Consider the following 19,990-nt stretch of genomic DNA (forward strand, 5'->3'; position numbering starts at 1 on the left):
GAGGCCGTACCGCTGGGGCCCGGGCTCACCTCCGGAGAGGCCGTACCACTGGGTCCTGGGCTCGCCTCCAGAGAGGCTGTACCACTGGGCTGGGTGTAGGGGCCCAAGCATCCCAATTAGTAACCCCTCCAGTGACTCCGATGTGTAGCCAGGACTGGGAAGCACTGGAAGGGCCCCTGCAGCACTAAACATCACATCAGAAGTAACTGGGGAAAATGATCCTTTAGATCAGGTTTAGCAAACGTTTTCTGCAAAGGGCCAGATGGTTAACTTGAGGCTTTCTGGCTCCTGACTGTGCCACTGTAGCTTGAACTCAGTCTTAGATAAACCAATGAATGGGCATGGCTGTGTCCAATAAAACTTCCTCAAATTTGACTTTCTTATCATTTTCATGTGTCATAAAATATCATTCTTTTGATGTTTCTGCAAACATTTGAAAATGGAAGAACCATTCTTGGCTTGTAAGCTGTATGGAAACAGGCATTGGGCACAGGCCATGGTTTGCCACTGCTGCTTCAGTTCAACACTGGAGTAATTACATCAACTTTACTGAGTTCAGTCATGCTGTGTTCACGACATATGTAACTTCAATACAAACAGCTGCCTTCAAACAAGCTAGATGTTACTTTTTAGAACATCACCGAGGTTTCATTTGCACACAGCACAAACAGACAGCCTGACGACGCACACAGAGCAGTATACTGACCGTGCCCATCGCCCTGGAAGGGTCACGGGGCCCCCTCCCTGGGCACCATGCCTCCCACGTGCCTGTGTGGTTTGAATCCTTACCTTAAAAAGGCAGCGCAATCGGTCTGAAATAAAAGCTGGAAGTCAGTCACGCTTTCGCTGCAGGTCTGAGTAACAGACACTCCTTAGGCAGAAGTTAGCAGAAGAGGCAGGCACCCACTGGTTGGAAATAAGCCCCTGTCCTCTCCAGCGCGGGGCAGCTGCTTGCCACTCACCCATCCCTCCTTGGCTCTGCATCTCATCCAGCCCACGTGGGGCTGTCCAAGCCACAGGGCGAGTGCAGGGCTGGAGGGGTGCAGGAAACAGGCCCCTTACTGCCTGTGCCTTTACATCCCCGCCCCTCCCCCTCCCCAGGCCTTGCTTTCACCCCAGGACCTTATCCTTCCTTCAGACCCCAACCGCCTCCCTCTTGCCTTGAGGTAGAAACAGATAAGGTTCCCTCAGAAACCAATATAACTTCACTGAATTGTTGGAACACAAAGACCATCACGGACAGCCTCCGTGCGTGGAGCTCAGTGGAGGGATTCCAGGAAACTGCTTTAGCGCTGGGATTTCTCCCAGTACATATTAGAGAAACCTTCACAGTGCCTCACAGCCAGAAGAGGTGCCCAAACGCCGGGTTCTGTTCCAGACACAGAAAGGAAAGGAGGCAGGACTGCAGGCATGAGGAAGATGCGGACAAGGAAAGAACGAAACCTGTCTGCAGGGTCACAGCGTCAGGAAGGACAGGTCCTCCCCCGGAGCCCCGGGCCTCACAGGGCAGGGAGCAGCACAATTTGAAGTAAACAGCAAATGAGACGGGGAGAATTTATCTCAGGTCACAGTACACGCTGAGTCTGTGGTTCTCCAATTTCACCATGAAAGGCATCACCTGGGAACCTTGTTAAACTACAGACCCCTGGACCACCTGCACAGAAACGTGGACTTGGCAGATGGGAAAGAGGACCAAGGAAGCTGCGTCTTTCACGAGGGCCCTGATGACTGATTATGAAGCAGCCAGCCGGAGACTCACACACGGACCAACACCGCACTAGTGTTTGGGACGTTTGAACCCAAATGTCCCACTCAAACAGAGTATCCAACTAGAGAGGGTGTGACTAGAGAGGTGGAGATGGAAAGACCAAGAACGGTTCAATTCCCTGGAGAAAGAGGGAGACGGGGGCACTCCAGGGTCCCTTGGAGATGAGGCCCCAGTGGACAGCTGGACGGACAGAGGGAACTGAGTTCTCAGAGAAACTGTGGGCACTGGAGACATTCCACAGAACCATCTAAGTGTCCAGAAAAGAAGCTATAGAAGAAAAAGTGAAGGCCTAGAAATCATGGGTAACATGAACGTTTTCTAAGCCCAGTATGCCAAAGTTGTGCTTTTTCAACAACTTTTAATGGACTATTTCGATAGGATGCTCATTCGGTCTACGAAATAGTTCTGAACTTGACTGCTTATTAAGTGGTACCCAGGAAGCTTTCTAAAAACACACAGGGCCTGAGTCCCAGCTGAGATTCTGATTTCTTTGTTTTGGGGCAGGGCCAAGGCTCTTGGTAGAAGCTTCCCAGTGAATTTAATGTGCAGCCAGGGTTGAGAACTAACCCCGGCAGAAGCAGCAGCGTGGAAACGAGATTGTGAACACAAGACGATGAAACATTAAAATTTTAAAAAGGGGGATTTTCGCCGATCCATCTATTTCCCTGGAGCAATAAAACATAATAAGAGCAAAAAGCCACCACAAAGGAAGAGGAAATTGGGAAGGTGGTACCACTGGTGCAACCTACCGATCTTCAAGAGTAACTTCAAGAGAAAGCACAAAGGTCGTGACCAGAAAGGAGACAAGAACACTCAATCCCAGGGGCCTGAAGAGGGAAAAGAAATGAACTCAGGGAAACAGTCAGGACGGGCAGTCACCGGGCCTGAGAAGGTAAACAGGCAACGACCCCCATCACTGGCCTCACCCTGTCCTACCTCACACTTCTCTGGAGGAAGTAACATGATCAAGTGAAAAGTCGATCAAATCTGGATCCAAACCCCACCTCTACTAACTCATCACTGACCAAGTGTGGGCTCTTGGAAATGCTATTTCACGGAAGATCAATCTCTGTGTCAATAAGTACGGCTGACCACGCCTTCCTAGGGGAGTTGAGGATTAAATAGGACAAACGGAAGGAATATGCAGCAACATGGTGCCTCGCAGAGAGATGTCACCAGCAAACGGCACTCTCTTCCCTTTACCCATCCTAAACGCCAACCCTCATGAGGAGGACACAGCTTAGAAATGGGGTGCCCCCCTTTCCCACAGCTCCCAGGGAGGTGACCGTGGGACAATGTGGTCCCCTAGTCTCATCATAGTGACAGCCTGGGTGGAACTCAACAGACAGCTAAAGTTGGAATCAGGCAAGAGAGGACTTTCACACCATCCCAAGTCTTGCAGTGCGGGGACCCCAATAGGTCTTTGTAGACAGACTGGGTAACCAATTCCCGGTGCATATCACTGAGTCTTCCAGAAAACTGGTTCCAAATAACAGGTCTATAACTGAACTTCTGAAATGGTCTGAATCTCAGTCACACCCAACGACTGCCTGAATCTGTTCTAATAAATTGTCTCGGCATTTTCTACTGAAATTGCACACAGCATTCAATGGTGCCACGTCTGATTCCCATAGATAATTTTCTGAACTGTTTTTGTTTTCAAAGTCTTCACATACATTTTTCACAAAATGACACTTATAATAAAGGTATAGTAGTAAAGCCTTAAAAGAAAAAGAAAAATTGAGTCTTGATTTAATCAGTTTTCGGCATCACCTCCCCCAGTAGTAAGTTACCACCCGGTCTGAGCTTGGTACCCAGCATTAATGTGCTGATTATTTTCAGTATTCATGGGTATCGAGAATGCAAGGTAGTCTCCTGCTTACCTTCAAGTATGAGCAATTTGATTTGCTAAACTAACTACAAAACTGAAAGCAACCACGGGTCCAAAGGAACAAAACATCTGCCCTTCTCTTTGTGCCCGGACACTAGCAATGCAGGACCAGGATTCCTGGGGGTTGCAGGAAGAGGCTGGGTATACCACAGGCTCCCAGAGGCAAAAGTCGGCTGAGCTACCCAGAGCAGAGCCTGGAATCCAGCAGTGGACCGAAGATGGGACGCACAGGCAGGCCAGAGGCAGGCTGGGATCCAAATAATAGGCACGCCTAAGGGATGGAAAGAGGAGGCTCATTCAATGGACCCAGGAAGGAAAGAGGAGGCCAAAGTCGAGAGATATCCACAAAGGAGAAAGTCAACAAGTTGGCCCAACCAAGGGCAGGAAGCCCCAGAAGGTCATGACCCAGGGCAGAAGTCATCTGTTCTCTCCTGCATAATCACTGTATGTGTGGTCAGCTAGAGGCTCACTGGGGCCAGTAAATACTGTGAACAGAGATCCAACCCCTCCCTCCCATCCACCCGCCCAGGGGGATGCCAGACAGGGAGGGGCCCAGCTGACCAGTCCAAAGGCTTGGTGGGAAGGCAAAGCCTGTCCTGAAAGCAAGGGTCAGAAATAAACTGGATTCCCAATCCACTTAAGCTGGATTTACTTAAAGGAGCAGGGAGACAGGCCCCAGAGACAGGGGAATCTTAAGGTCTCACCGGTGAATTTTTCAGAGGTGCTGGGAATAGGGCAGGTGACAGAAGTGGTGTGCACCCTTGGCAAGCCAAGGTCGGTGACACCTGACACGGCCCACGCGCCTCAGCACACCAGTGGATCTTGTCGGGTTTGTCACGGTAAACTGCTTCCTGTTTCAGTGTAGATGTTGAAGTATATAGAATTATCATCTCAGGTTTCAAAATGCCAAACTTTGGAAAAATATTCTGCACCAAACTCAACACCCACCTACTCCCCCTTGAAAAATGAAAGTGCAGTTTGTATGTTTTTGGAGTCTATCAAGTGAAATCGTTCCTTTGAAAAAGAAACTCCCTTTAATTATCTTCAATGCTCTTTATTGTGCTCTGGTCTTATGGCCTAAGGGTGGTTTAGATAGAAACAACACAGCGAAACTCCCAACAGGACTCTTGTGACAGGAGGCTTTTTCTTCTGTCCCTTGTGGTCCGTTCAGACTTGTGATTTCTTTATTAAAACATTATATGATAACAGTCTCAACAGAGTACACATCATTCTAATAACTTGCTTGGCTCCGTGCTGACTACAAATGGAGCTTCACCACGCATTCAGCATTTGAGCGCCTCCACGGGCCAGGCTCTGCTTCTAGGAGCTAAGGACACAGCAATGTGTCCATTCTCAGAGAGCTTGGTGAGGAGACACAGGAAAAAAAAAAAAAAAATCAAATAATTGCACATGATACAATGTCAAGGTAGCGGCCCTCTTGTATGGAGAGGTTGAAAAGGCCTCTGTGAAAAGGTCTTCATCCAGGCATTCATCCCTGAATGAAGGTGGGGAAGGCCAGGCACATCTCTGCAGGACCCAAGTTCTCGAAAGGGAAAGACAAGCCCTCCGTTGGCTAGAGTGACCACCTCTTCCCAAGTTACAGTAAGCAAGTGTCCGCACATGCAGATTTACAAATACGCACATGTTTTTTCCTGGAGCTGAGTGCACCAACAATCAGACTGTTTTTTTCCTATACTCCCAGAGTGAAAATTATTTGACTTTCCATCTTTGAGCCACGAGATGCCAAACCAGATTCTTGGAAGAGATCTAGATAGTCAACCACGTGGCTTTCAGGCCTACGAACAATTTTTTCACTCTAAACCAAGGAAGTTGGACAAACAGTCTACTTGGTCTTTAGAGCAAGACAAAGCCCCAGTGGTGCTCAGTCTCTAGAGTATAGACTTCTGACTCTAAGCAACTCCACGGGCTGGTGTTTAATATCCATCTCAGAGACGGGTGTTTCCAGGATGAAATAGTAAAATGTGAGAAAAGCACAGGAATTTAAGAGTTTCCCAGCTTAATACAGCTGCACTGTTTTGATGGAAGTGAATTCCAAGAATAACAGATGGACCCATACTGAAGTTAACAAAGGAAATCACATACATCTGATTTTTTAAAAAATTATCTGCCGCTTGTCGAAAGCATGTCCCTCTTTCCTCTGGCTTTCTGGATGGCCGTGCAGCCACCTTCCTCCTGAGAAGGGCCCTTCACCCACCCACAGGGGCAGCACCGTCCACCCCCACGCACACATCACAAGGTCAGCGCCAAATGCCCATCGGTGGTCAGCAGATCTAAGTCAACATTCAATTCTCCATCCTTGGACTCTTGAGCTAGGTCTACACCACTTCTTTCTTGACAGTGTCTATTCCTTAAGAAAGAATACAAACCAGAGTTTCTAACGTGCTTGTATACCTAGAAGCAGCACAACAAAAGGTATCCAAGAAGAAAGTAGTTTAACAACAAATTGCATAGGGAGTTAGTGCTTGATGCTTACTGAGTTTCTGTTTGGAGTGATGAAAAAGTTTTGGAAATAGTGGTGACGGCTGCACACATTATGAATGTAATTAATGCCACTGAATTGTACACTCAAAAACATTTAAAGTAGTCAATTCTGTGTAATTTATATTTACTACAAATAAACACACACACAAGAAAGCCCAAATTCCAGTTCAAAAAAATAAATTGTATATTTATCCATTCATTTTTCTTTCAACTCAAATTTGGACATTTGTTGAAGTAAGTCAGACAGAGAAAGACAAAAATCATGTGATATCACTTACATGTGGAATCCAAAAAAATGGCACAAATGAACTTGTTTACAAAACAGAAATAGACTCACAGACATAGAAAACAAATTTATGGTTACCAAAGGGGAAGGGGGAGAGGAGAGGGATAAATTAGGAGCTTTGGATTAACAAAGCACTGTATATAAAACAGACAACAAGGAGGGCTTCCCTGGTGGCGCAGTAGTTGGGAGTCCGCCTGCCGACGCAGGGGACACGGGTTCGTGCCCCGGTCCGGGAAGATCCCACATGCCGCGCAGTGGCTGGGCCCGTGAGCCATGGCCGCTGAGCCTGCATGTCCGGAGCCTGTGCTCCGCAACGGGAGAGGCTACAACAGTGAGAGGCCCGCGTACCGCAAAAAAAAAAAAAAAAAGATAACAAGGACCTACTGTATAGCACAGGGAACTACATTCAATATCTTGTAATAACCTATAATGGAAAAGAATCTGAAAAAGAATAGATATTTATACATATGTATAACTGAATCACTTTGCTATATACCTGAAACTAACACAACATTGTAAATTAACTATACTTCCATTCCAAAAATGGTTAAAATTAAAAAAAATTTTTGGACCTTTGCAGGAGAGATCAATCATAGCAAATATTTTACACACCCATCCAAAAAATTGAAAACCCCAAAAGGAATACAATGTCATAGCTGTTAACAAACACACAGACATACACACAACAGAATTTAATATGGCAGTGGTACCCCAAAAGCCAGGGCTGTATATACTATTTTAGGGATATGCTTTGGCTCTCAACTGGACTGCAAAAAAACTACTTTGTTAAACTTTACTGTATGCCAAAAATTCTACCTTTAAATCAAAAACATATCGATAAGCTAAAACACACAATTAAAATAGAGGGCAATTAACACACTCTTAGGCATAACCACAGGAAACTGCCTTTTCAGCTCCCTCATCCTACAGAGATGGCGACTTCCTATGGTTCAACGGAACCCACAGGTTAATTTGGCTGGAAGCACCGACTGCAACACCAGGGATACCTGACACTTGAGGGGCTACAGGGAGCGAAAATATAATGTTTCTCTCCTTTTGAGGAAAAAATGGGTAAAGTTTCCCCCAAATAAGTGCATTAATATAAGACTGTTTCTCTTTACCAAAAAGGAGAAGAAAGATTGAAAAGGGGACAGAATATACTTTTTGGTTTTTTGTTTGTTTTAAATTTATTTATTTTATTTATTTATTTCTGGCTGCGTTGGATCTTCGTTGCTGTGTGCGGGCTTTCTCTAGTTGCGGTGAGCGGGGGCTACTCTTCGCTCCGGTGCACAGGCTTCTCATTGCGGTGGCTTCTCTTGTTGCGGAGCACGGGCTCCAGCCATGCGGGCTTCAGCAGTTGTAGAACATGGGCTTCCGTAGTTGCGGCACGTGGGCTTCAGTAGTTGTGGCACACGGGCCCAGTTGCTCTGCGGCATGTGGGATCTTCCCGGACCAGGGCTCGAACCCGTGTCCCCTCCATTGGCAGGCGGATTCTTAACCACTGCGCCACCAGGGAAGCCCTGCTTTTTTCTTTCTTTGAACAACATAAAAGCAACAGAATTACGTGCAGGCCAGCTGACTACAAAGACTCTGTCCTGTTGTTCAAGAATTCGGCTCTGAGAGTCACAGTATCCTAATGACACCACTTCTGCATCATTAACGTCGTCCCCCCAAACTCCTTCCCTCCATCTTTGTAAGTTTAGCTGTCTCCCTGCTGGTTTCCCCCCGCCTGCCGCCACCATTCACGGGAGCTGCCCTGGGGGGGCCCTACCCGACCTGGGGGGCCATGCCGACTGCTGCTCGCTCACTCCGCATCCGCTCACAGAGAAGGAGCTGGCGGGGGAGACCTCTTTACGCCGGCACCTGTCTCTGCCAACTGGCTTTGCCAGTGAAGCCAGGAAGGCAGCTTCTGCGGCTGCTGAAAAGGGCTGGCATTCCTGGGCTCTCCGGGGCCAGCGTGCGCAGTCAGCTTCCTCTCAGATGACATTCTCAACTCTGTTAAAAGCTCCAGGCTCCACACTTCCCTCGAGAAGTCAGATCTGACCTGTTCCCACCTCAAGATGAAATCACTCAGTTCTAGTTGTCTGATTCCTGACAATAAGGGGGGTTGCAGGGTAACCTTCGGAGCTCTGAAATGGGAGACATTCTGGGCTGTGCCGCGGTCAATCTTCCAGCACTCAACAGGCTCGCGGGAGATTTCTCTGTGACGCAGGAGTGGACCCGTACGGGATGCGGAGAGGTCAAAAAGCTGCCGCATCCATAGGACATTCAAGGGACACAAAAAGACACCCATCAATGGGGGCAAAGTGAAGGGGTAAAAAAAAGCAAAGAAAAGCATCTGGACAGAGCAGAAAGTGTATGAAAAATAACCAAAAATGCAATGAAAAATCACTACACTAACCCATCATCCAGTTCGACAAAACTCGGCCCACAGTATTAATTTTAACAAGTCAAAGTGAAGGTCAAACCCAAAAGGTTAGAGATGGCTTTAAATGGGAGACGTGATTATAAATGATGAGAGTTATGTTTCCTGTGTGGCCTGCGGAATTCTGACCATCTTGGAGGGTGGGGGATGACTTGAAAGAACCAGGCAATCTAAAGGCCTTTTTGTGGATTAATAAAATGAGAAGAATAACTTTTAAAACCGAGTCTAATTATACTTGGTGCAAATAAGAGAAGGGCAGGGAGGAGGGCATTTACTTGTAGATTGGGATGATTAATTCTCCAGCCAGTAAAATATTTCAGGAGACCCCACAGAGAGACAATGCAAACAGAAAACCCAACAGGATGGTTGCAGAGAGTAAGTGTCTTGATTAAGTTGACTGGGGTAAGTTAAAAACCTACCCCTTAAAGTACAATTAGGTAAATTGATATCACTATAAGCTATTTCAGAGCGATCAAATTAGGCTCTTTTCAGGAAGGATAATAAAATAGTTGACTCTCAAAGTAAAAAATCTAATTTAAAACTCATTAGTCAATTCTACAATGTTCCAAAAGGGTGCTTCAGTGATCACCCACATGCCTGGTGAACGTTTTAGAAAAGACAAAAACATTCAGTGCCAACTTCCATCCTACCCTGTTCACCAGAGTCGATCTTTTAGCCAAATATGGACCCTGCAGAGCCACAAAAGCACGGTGCTCTTCTACAACTCTGTCCAAGGCTTCACGTGCAAGAAGACAAGTCATTTCTAACTTGCAGAGCACGTGCTGACCTACCCACGTGCTTCGTGCTCCAGAAGCCACAACTATGCATTTTTTCAAAGTGTGTTAGCATGTCACTCGCACTTTTCTTTTCCCATCGGCAAATACTTCACAGCGAGTATAACGTAAGTTATGAGTCAAATGGGAACGTTTTGGTCCCCTGCACTCCTGGGACCAACCTACAGCAGTTTAAATTTTGGTGTGGGATGGAATTGTAGATTAACATAAAACTATCTCCTTGGCGAAAAAAGAATAGCTGAGCAAATGTGCAAAACCCTCAGAGACTGAATGAAGTAAGAAAACGGGCCCTTTAGGGCTCTCACCAAAAAACAACACCGCGTGATCTCCTATCTACCCCCGTCCCCGTGACCTCATTTTAGGATTTTAGTTACTCGTAGCTCCGCTTGGTTTCCGACACGAAACAGGATTTTGAAAACTGCTTTTTAATCCACCTGAGCACTATTTCGCCGCAGTCAGCACAATCCCTGGCCACGCTTGAGGTGAAATGACTGCTGGAATTGGGGGTGGGGTGGGGGGAGGGATGGAATGCACAGAGAGGAAGGGAAAGCTTCTCAGGGCCTGGGGAAAATTTTCCACCGCTGCCTCAAGCTCTTTTCCTTACATTTGCTTCGTCCGAAACAGTAGCACGGGTAGTCCACAGGGGACTGAGAGTAATTCCTGCTCTTCACTGTAGTAACTACGACCCTAAGGCAGTTCTCCGACTCAAACACGGACCCGCAGCATCCATGCCACCAGGTAGCTGGTGAGAAATGCAGACTCTCAGCCCCCAGCCCAGACCTGCCGATCAGAAGCTGCATCCGAAACAAGACCCCCAGGTGACTCCTGTACAGTAAACCAAAGCGAAATTCAACTAATCGTTTGGAAGCTGTTCACAGATTCTGAGCGGTCCTATTTTGGTAACATAAAAATAAAAAAACTGGAACTGTTTATAGAGATACAGAACAATACCCACTTGACAGCTTTTACCCGTTACCATTTGACCTCAAACGCTGATATCTTTTTTCTACTGTGGGAAGATGTACACACTGACATAAAAAGGATGACAATGGCAAATTTTAAGTGTACAGTTCAGTGGCATCAAGCACAGTCACATTGTTGTGCAACCATCACCATGATGCATCTTCAGAACTTTTTCATCTTCCCAAACTAAAACTCTGGGCCCATTCAATAACGCCCCATTCTCCCTTTCTGTAGAAACACCAATATCCTAACACCCTTTAACAACATACCAAATTGGGCTGAAATTAGCCCATACTTTGAAAAGTTACCACGGGTTTGATCAGGACAAGGTCATGCTCTACATCTCTGGCCCTGATTCCTTCAGAAATCTATATCAGATAAACAGCAGGTGTGTCTGTCCTGGGGACCAGAACCAGGTAATGAACTTCTAACCCTTGGTGGCTACGCCTGTATGTTCCACAGGGAATCTGTAATGTCAAGAGAGGAAGAAGTAGGTCAGAAAAGAGAGAAACAAAAGTCTTCTGGCCACTGCCAGCTCCTGATCCATGTCTTTCCAACCTGCCTCACTTCTGTCACATTTTAAACCCTGTATTTCCTACATGGGTCACCAAGCTAATTACAGTTGTCATACTTGGGAATGACAGAGCGGACAGTGTAAGACCAAGGATTTGATGACCGATTGAAGACTCGAAGTCAAATTTGGGAGTTGTTTCCACGTTTAAGTATATGCTTTTCTGGTTTAGTTCTTTCTAAAGCCATAATCCATAAGTACCGTCAAGAAGGAAGAGAATTGCTGACCTGACCAACCCTTTCCATGCCTCACGGAGGGCTGCCCATTGACCAGCTGGCAATGGTGTCACAGGACACAGACTGCTGACCACGCGACACCGACAGTAAGTAGCACTAACAGGCTGCTAGAATTGCTGTGACGCCTCTGCGGAGCAAAGCGAAGTTTGATAGGAACAGAAAGCATCCTCAGAATCTCCAAGACACTCCGTTAAGCAAAATAAGCCAGTAACAGAAAAGGACAAATGCTGTTATGATTCCACTCATATAAGTATCTAAAGGAGTCAAAATCATAGAGACAGAAAGTAGAAAGGTGGTTACCAAGTGCTGGGGGAGGTGAGATGGGGAATTAAGAGTTTGCTAGGTACAGAGTCTCAGTATTACAAGATGAAAAAGTTCTAGAAATCTACTGCCCGACAACGGGAACGGACTTAACACTACTGAACTATACATTTCAACGTGGTTAAGATGGGAATTTTAACGTTATGTGGTTTTTATCACAATTTTTCTTAAGAGGAAAAAAAGGGGAAAAAAGTAAAGTATCTTTGGGATTAAAACATAAGTAGACCTAATTATTGTAATGTAATAAAAATAGTTATAGGGAGAAAAACAAACAAACAAAATAATAAGTCGACAAAAATAGAAAAGAATTCCCCATTAAGTTCTGTCAAGTCAGGTACACGGTTTAAATACTGTTTTCCCTTTTTTATTATCATCTTGAAAAGTATGTACAAGGCCTGAAAGAAACTGAATTCTCATCTGGGGAAAGTGAGATGGCAAGAGGGGAGGAGTGAAGGCAAGACAGAAAAATGCTGGCCAGGTCACTTGGTCCTTAGTTTACAGGTCACATCACACTACCCGAGAACCTGATGGGAAAGAGACCAGACGGGGCATCAGTGACTGGGAGACACTGGATTCCCAGTGGTCTCTTTGCTCCCCTCTCCCTGCACCCACCACCCCCCTCTCTCCATTGCACATCACAGCTATATCTTCATCAACAGACAAATACTGAAGCACCATTCAAGACTCTCGGATGAAAAAGTAACTGAGGAATTGCAAAATAGCCCAGAAACATCACTGCTTATTAATCCAAGAAATGAGGAATGTACCACCAAGAGGATCATCTCTGCTCAAGGTTTTGATAACCAAGTAGCCCATCAGCCGCAAACTATACAACACTGACCTTGAAGGTTTTGTTCTCAACACAACTTGCAAACAAAATTCAGCAACTGAGAGTTTGAAATACTCGCATATGATGTCATTTTAGTCCTTTATGTCTTCAATTTTAATATGTGTCTCTGTGGGAGGTACCCATTTCTAAAATTAAAATTCCTTGGGATTAAAGACACACACGACTATATATAAGATAGGTAACCAACAAGGACCTACTGTGTAGCACAGCGAACTCTACTCAATATCTTGTAATAACCTATAATGGAAAAGAATCTGGAAAAAAAATTTCTATATAACTGAATCACTGTGCTATACACCTGAAACTAACACAACATTGTAAATTAACTATATTTCAATTTAAAAAAATTTTAATTGGTTTCCTTATAAAATGGAGAAACTGGGCTCCTTTCACCATTGTCCAAATATAAGCAGTGGGCCAGTTTCTGGATTCAGGTATTTGTTTTCAGTGATATGGCTTTTCACTTGTTTTACACTGAAGAATAGGGGCCCTGGAGCAGTGGTTCCCACAAACAGAAGGAGCTTTTTCAGTTGCTTCACAAGCTGATGAAGAGGCTCAGGTTAGGTGGTTTGGTGCATCCTGTCCTTACAGGGACCAGGACACTGCTACAGTCTCACTGGCAGGCCAGTACTTCCAACACTAGGAAAGTTGACGAATTTTAAGGGAACGTGGTCATGAAACCAATCGGGAAATATTGATATATTTGAACTTTTTCTCAAATTGCTTGCACCCTATACTTCTGATTCTTCTTGATCCCCAGGAAGGAAACCAGCCAAGTGTGGTGCTCTTCTGTCCAGTACTAGTTAGAACACTTTGATTTCGACTTGGGAGAATTTTTTATTGTGTCGCTCACACACTCGAGGTGTGCATTACACATTCCTTTTGGGATTCTGTTGTATCACTTAGAAAAGATGTTTAAGGTATGAAGGGCGAGGAGAATAAGCACACGTGCCCTTACGTAGGGTCACCCAAGGAAGCAGAACACGGATGTCACGAAGCTGCAGGGACTCTGCTCACCTGACCATAGTCCGTCCGGAAGACAATGACGCCCTCTGCACAGGAATTTACAGTACTTGGAAAATGCTGGCCATTTTCTCTCAGCCAGACCCGTGTTCCCTGTAAACAAAACAAGCAGGATTTAACTATGAGTTTGGATTGCATTTTGTGGCAAAACACCACTCTTAAAATTACTATGACTACTACATTCCTTAAAAATCACCTTTTGAAAAGCAAACATCTTTCTCAAATAAGCAAGGAATGAATCTTCAAAGAAAGCATCACCCACAGCCTTACACGTGTACAAGTGTGACTGAGACAGAGTCCCACCAGACAGAGAAAGGACAGAGAAAATAGTACTAAAATGCAACTGAGGGACTTCCCTGGTGGCGCAGTAGTTAAGAATCCACCTGTCAATGCAGGGGACACGGGTTCGAGCCCTGGTCCGGGAAGATCCCACATGCCACGGAGCAACTGAGCCCGTGTGCCACAACTACTGAGCCTGCGTGCCTAGAGTCTGTGCTCCGCAACAACAGAAGCTACCGCAATGAGAAGCCCGTGCACTGCAACGAAAAGTAGCCCCCGCTCGCCGCAAACAGAGGAAGCCCGCGTGCAGCAATGAAGACCCAACACAGCCAAAACCAAAAAATTAATTAATTAAAATGCAATTGATTTATATGGATTATATCTTCACATACACGCTTTAAGGCAAGCACCATTATCATCCCATTTTACAGATGGAGAAGTGGAGGCCTAGAGGTAAAGAAACTTGCCCAGCATCACACATCCAGAAACCACAAGTTTAACCAGGTCACCACACTGCTTCACCCCAAGTCAAGAACTCTTTGGGACCTTCAGGCTCCATCTTCCCGGGTCCAAGCCCCATGCACTTGCCCACTTGGAGGGCATCAGGACACTCCACTGACTTCCTACTTGGACCAAATCCACGTGTCAACTAGACTCTCCAAGGGAGGGATTATTTTTTAGTAAATATCACAACCCAATCCACTGGTGTGAATTTTGGTAGGATTCCACCAGACACCAAATGCACCGCAAAGTTTGCGATGATATCCCAACAGATAACAACTTCCAGATCCTACTGTTTTAACCTGGGGCACAATTTTTTGGCATTGATTTCATTTCCCTTTTTTATTTCTCCACTGGGCAAAGAAAATGACAACCATAATACTTAGCTTTTCAATGCTGAATTTCCTCTTTCTTTGATTTCACAACATGAAAACTGTTTGTTTTCAAGGACAAGGGATAAAAAAAAGTTTGAAGAAATTATTGGGTGTTCACTGATCAAATTATAAAGAGTTATCTTTATGGGAATTCTTGTACATGGTGATGCGAATGTAAATTGGTGCAGCCACTATGCAAACAGTACGGAGGTTCCTTAAAAAACTAAAAGTTGAACTACGACATGATCCAGCAATTCCACTCCTGGGTACATATCCAGAAAAAACAAAAACATTAGTTCCAAAAGAAACACTTACCCCAGTGTTCACAGCAGCACTATTTACAACAGCCAGACAGGGAAGCAACCCAAGTGCCCATCAACAGACAACTGGATAAAGAAGATGTGTGTATGTGTGTGTGTGTGCATGTGAAAATTACTCAGCCATAAACAATAATGAAATACTGCCAGTTGCAGCAACGTGGATGGACCTAGATCAATTATGCTTGGTGAAGTAAGACAGAGAAAGACAAATACTGTATGATATCACTTATATGTGGAATCTAAAAAAATAACACAAATGAATGTATATGCAAAACAGGAACAGACTCACAGATACAGAAAACAAACTAGTGGTTACCAAAGGGAGGGAAGAGGGACAAATTAGGGGTATGGGATTAACAAATACAAACTATTATACATAAAATAGATAAGCAACAAGGATATACTCTATAGCACAGGGAATCATATCCATTATCTTACATAATATCCATTAACCTATAATGGAATATAATCTGCAAAACTAGTAAATCACTATGCTATACACCTGCAACTAACACAATATTCTAAATCAACTATACTTCAATAAACAAATACTTATTTTTTAAAGAGAATTACCTTTATGACTTATGTATACCCAATGTGCTGAAATCGCTTTAGTATCTCATTATGTTATTTCTACTCTGCTCAACAATTTCATCAACTCCAACAAAAATGAAAGAGTGGAAATTTAATACCAAAATTATCACTTGAAATAGCACATAAACTTCTTCTAGAACTTTCAACCTCATTTCATTGATCTGCTTAATTTCTGGGGTTTTTTTTGCTGTACGCGGGCCTCTCACTGTTGTGGCCTCTCCCGTTGTGGAGCACAGGCTCCGGACGCGCAGGCTCAGCGGCCATGGCTCACGGGCCCAGCCGCTCCGCGGCATGTGGGATCCTCCCGGACCGGGGCACGAACCCGTGTCCCCTGCATCGGCAGGTGGACTCCCAACCACTGCGCCACCAGGGAAGCCCTAATTTCTCTTTTGATTTGAAATGTTAAGTGAAATATTAAAAATATATTGGTTATACATTCAACTTCTAGTTTAAGGGACTACTGTCACTCTCAACACAGAGAGATGGCAGGGGGAAAGCAATATAAAAGTAAACTAAGTATACCCATCACTTTATGCTACTTTAAGTTGTGTTACTAATAGCATAAATAGTAGCTTCCAGTAATGGAGTGCCCATGAGGTGTCACAGTCACATGCTAAGAGCCTCAATAATACTAATACTAACCTAATCTTTGGTAAGAAAGGAATCCCTGCCCCGAAACTGAAGTTCAGAGCTTAAGTCCTTACCTAATGTCACACAGCTGGTGACCAAGCCAGGTCTCAAATCTTTCCAATTCCTAATTCCATGCTCTTTCCACACATCACACTGTCTCCTTAAAGTAATTCAGAAATCAATAAAATGCGCTAATAGGTCAGTCAACAACTAACACACAAAGGTCCCTTTAAGTGTTCAGTTATCACACACAACTCCTTCTAAAAGGGAAAATTTAATATATAAAAATCCAACTTACAAGTTACTCCCTCAGTGCCAATGTTGATCCTGCTTAAAATACACCAGCCAGGACCTAAAACGTTTGTTGTCAGCACTGTGACTCAGGATCCCTCGTAAGTCACCCTTGAGTTCAATGAAAGCATTTGGGGTCAGCAAGCTAGACCCTGGGGCTCTGGAAGGAGGGGGACCCAGAGGCAGGGCCACATGTGCATGAGGTTCCACAAGCGTTTCCGCCAAGATCAAGGTGGCTGGAGCCCAAGGTTAAAACGGCACCGGCTCCTGTTTCCCTTACGAGTTCTGTGACTCTCCCAGCATCCCCGCTACAACTCTATACAAGGACCTCCACATGGGTATCCCCTTTCTCTTTATTGTGGGAATTTTAAGTTGTTAACTCCAAACTTCTTCAACCCTCCCTCCGTAGAGGGGTTGAAATTCTCCATGATAAAGATGGAAAAGAGCATCAAAAATGAGTATGAAGTGTTTCTCTATAAACCCTGAACTGTCTTATTTAAAGAACACACGTAACACCAACATGGCCGAGTTGCCATGCCTGCACAGGTCAGTCACAGACCTCCGAATCCCACTTTGGGCTAAGACACAGGTAACGTCCAGAAAGAAGGACACGACTGTTTGTCAGTCCCGATTTCTTTATTAGCAAACAGCTCCTTTCCAAAAAGGGCGTTTACTACAGGCATCTCTAAGACTGCTCTCTTTCAAATATCATTCCACACCCAAACTGCAGTATTTGTAATGTTCTAGAAAGAGACTTCCAAGTGCCTGAACTACTTTTTCATTCTTTTTAAAATTCACATGTCAGAGACTGCAACATTGAAAGCTTTCAAATACCTCCGTGTACACTCATACACACACACACACACTCACTTAAATGGGAATTTTCAAACTCATAAGGTAAAAACTTTTACTCATTAGGTAAAACCATAAAATAATTCACAGTGGACCTCCAACCCAGAATCCTGAATCCAAAGCTTTGTTTGCTATGACCATCATCTGCTTTGCTTTGATCAAAAAGGATTTCATGCCCCTGTTGACCAAGTATCAAAACTGTCTATTTAGTATGAATAAACAGTATGTTATGAAACATTACTGAATTAATATAAACTGTCACCAGAATTAATATAAACCTCCCAACTCCCAGGGGGTACACTGCATGCAGTTTCTTTTACTTGAGTTTTCTTGTTCTTTTCACCTTCTCATTTGAAAGTATGACCAAGCCCTTGTTGACACAGTCCTTCCTACATGAACAAACACACAGCTCAACCTCCTTAGTCCAAAGGTCTTTCTCAAGAGGTGTGAAGAGCTGCTAATAAACAAGTTTTACAAAATCCGCCCAGATTTCAAATCTAGAGCCCCACTGGCCAGTTTTCCTAAACCTACAGCGGTATCTTCCCCAGACAGGAAGGGAAATGCATTCGAAACACTCCCTTTGTTCTTTGAAAAAGTTTAAACAGGCAATTTTCATAGAATCAGAATTGCAAAGTAAAACTGGTGAAATGGATATTTTTACATAGATTGTTCTGGGTGGTTTCTCTCATCCCCCAAACTTTCTGCTTCCATTCCATTAGAATAGAACACATATGCCCAGGTCCAGGAAAGAGGCCACCCACAAGCATCTGAAAACGAAATCACAGAAAGACATTTACCAGACCATCCAAGTTTGAGTGGGGAAGAAAAATGTGCCCACCATATGCAAACCATTATATTCTCTCACTGTTAAATAAGACTGATAATTTAATGTACAATGCAGGCATATGGAGAAAGCTCCTAGCCGATGGAGAAAACTCACAATTGGAGCAAAGATACGCCTTTAAAAGTAGGTGGAACAAGTTTGATCATAAAATAGATGTTTTATTAAAACTTGGGACGTTTTCATCTTAATCTGAGACAGATACGTGTTAAATTCAACTTCTAAAAACTTTTTCTGCACATAATCAGCAGTAATAGTTTTACAAGACAAAGCACTTGCACAGAAAATTCCCACCTCTTTGACCTTTAGAGCAATCCTATAAGGCGGCGAGTAATACCATCCCTTCAAAAATAAGGTTTCCATTGCCAACAAATGATTTCCTGGCTCTAATAAAAAAAAGACTGACCATACCAAGTGCTGGTGACAATGTGGAGAAACTGGCAGTGATATAAAATGTTATATCCACCTTGGAAAACGGTTTGGCGGTTTCTTAAAAATCAAAACATAATCTCACCGTATGTCCCAAGAATTCAACTCCCAGGTATCTACCTTCTCAAAAAAAAAAAAAAAAAATTCTAAAAAGCCTTGTAAGCAAACATTCGTAGCGGCATTATTCATAATAGCCATATACTAGAAATCACTTGTCGACAGAAAAAAAATGCACAATCTAAAAGCTGCGAGTTACGTTTTATTCGGGGACCTTATGGAGGACTACAGCCTGGGAGCCAGCCTCCCGGACAGTTCCGAGTTAACAGTTGCAAACAGGTAAGGGAGGAGCCAGGATATATAGGGTTTGTGCTGGGGGGAAAAAAAAAAAAAAGTGGTCAAACATCAAAAGATGACTGCTAAGCACAAAACCCAACATCTCAAGTTAACGATTGTAGTGTTTTTCTATGTGTGGGAAGATGCAAGAGTCTGGGCTCATTGAAATTATTCCTTAGATATGCATCTTAACTATCTAGGGTCAAGATCCTATTTTTCTCCATCCTGAATTCCCCTCAGGGGGCACTGTTGGGGGCGACTGCAGTGGCTGATGGTGGGGACGTTCACTTTTTTACGGGAATGGCGGGCAACATTTTCTTGTCCGCACACTCAGATGTCCATCAACTGGTTCAGAAACAAAATGCGATAAATCTACACAAGTCTTAGTAATAAGAAACAAATCACAGAATCACCAACAAGGATGAATCTCAAAAACATTATGCTAAGTGAAAGAAGCTACACACAAAAAGGTAGAGAAGGGGCAAATCCATCAATGCAGAAACTAGATGAAGAGATGCCCAGAGCTAGGTGTCAGGGTGGGCACGCTGCCTGCACGTGGAAAAAGGAACTCTGGGGGGTCGATGGAACTCCTCTAAAACTGGACCATGCTGATGCTGCACAACTGTATAAACGCACTAAAATCCACTCAATTGTGAATCTACAACGGGTGAATTTTATTGTACGTATTTATACGTTGGTCATTGCAAATCATTTAAAAAAATTGTCTCCCAGCCTATGTACTTCTCAATGGTACATGAACATTCTTAACCGCTCCATAATGGGAAAAACCCAATCATGTCTCTATAACCGAGCAACTGCAGTATCAAGAAACACACACACACAGCCATAATGACTGCATGGAAGAGCTGTGTTGAAACTCTGAAGATGGGTGTTGGGTTCATTAAGTTCTCCGCTC

The 19,990-nt window shown here is 44.2% G+C and overlaps 1 protein-coding gene across 2 annotated transcripts in view; it reads right to left on the minus strand.

Annotated features, from left to right (window-relative positions):
- MYO10 (myosin X) overlaps positions 1-19,990 on the minus strand; it is a 215,532-nt gene that overhangs the window by 153,871 nt on the left and 41,671 nt on the right. The window contains exon 2 of one of the 2 annotated variants that reach the window (XM_027125356.1): positions 13,625-13,723. The exons of the other annotated variant lie outside the window; for it this stretch is intronic. Within the exon in view, the coding sequence (XP_026981157.1) occupies positions 13,625-13,723 (99 nt within the window). The remainder of the gene's footprint in view (positions 1-13,624; positions 13,724-19,990) is intronic. 2 annotated transcript variants of the gene reach the window in all.

Source organism: Aethalodelphis obliquidens, unplaced genomic scaffold (assembly GCF_003676395.1).
Source record: "Aethalodelphis obliquidens isolate GAN/ISIS:26980383/991018 unplaced genomic scaffold, ASM367639v1 scaffold29, whole genome shotgun sequence".
Classification (NCBI taxonomy): domain Eukaryota; kingdom Metazoa; phylum Chordata; class Mammalia; order Artiodactyla; family Delphinidae; genus Aethalodelphis; species Aethalodelphis obliquidens.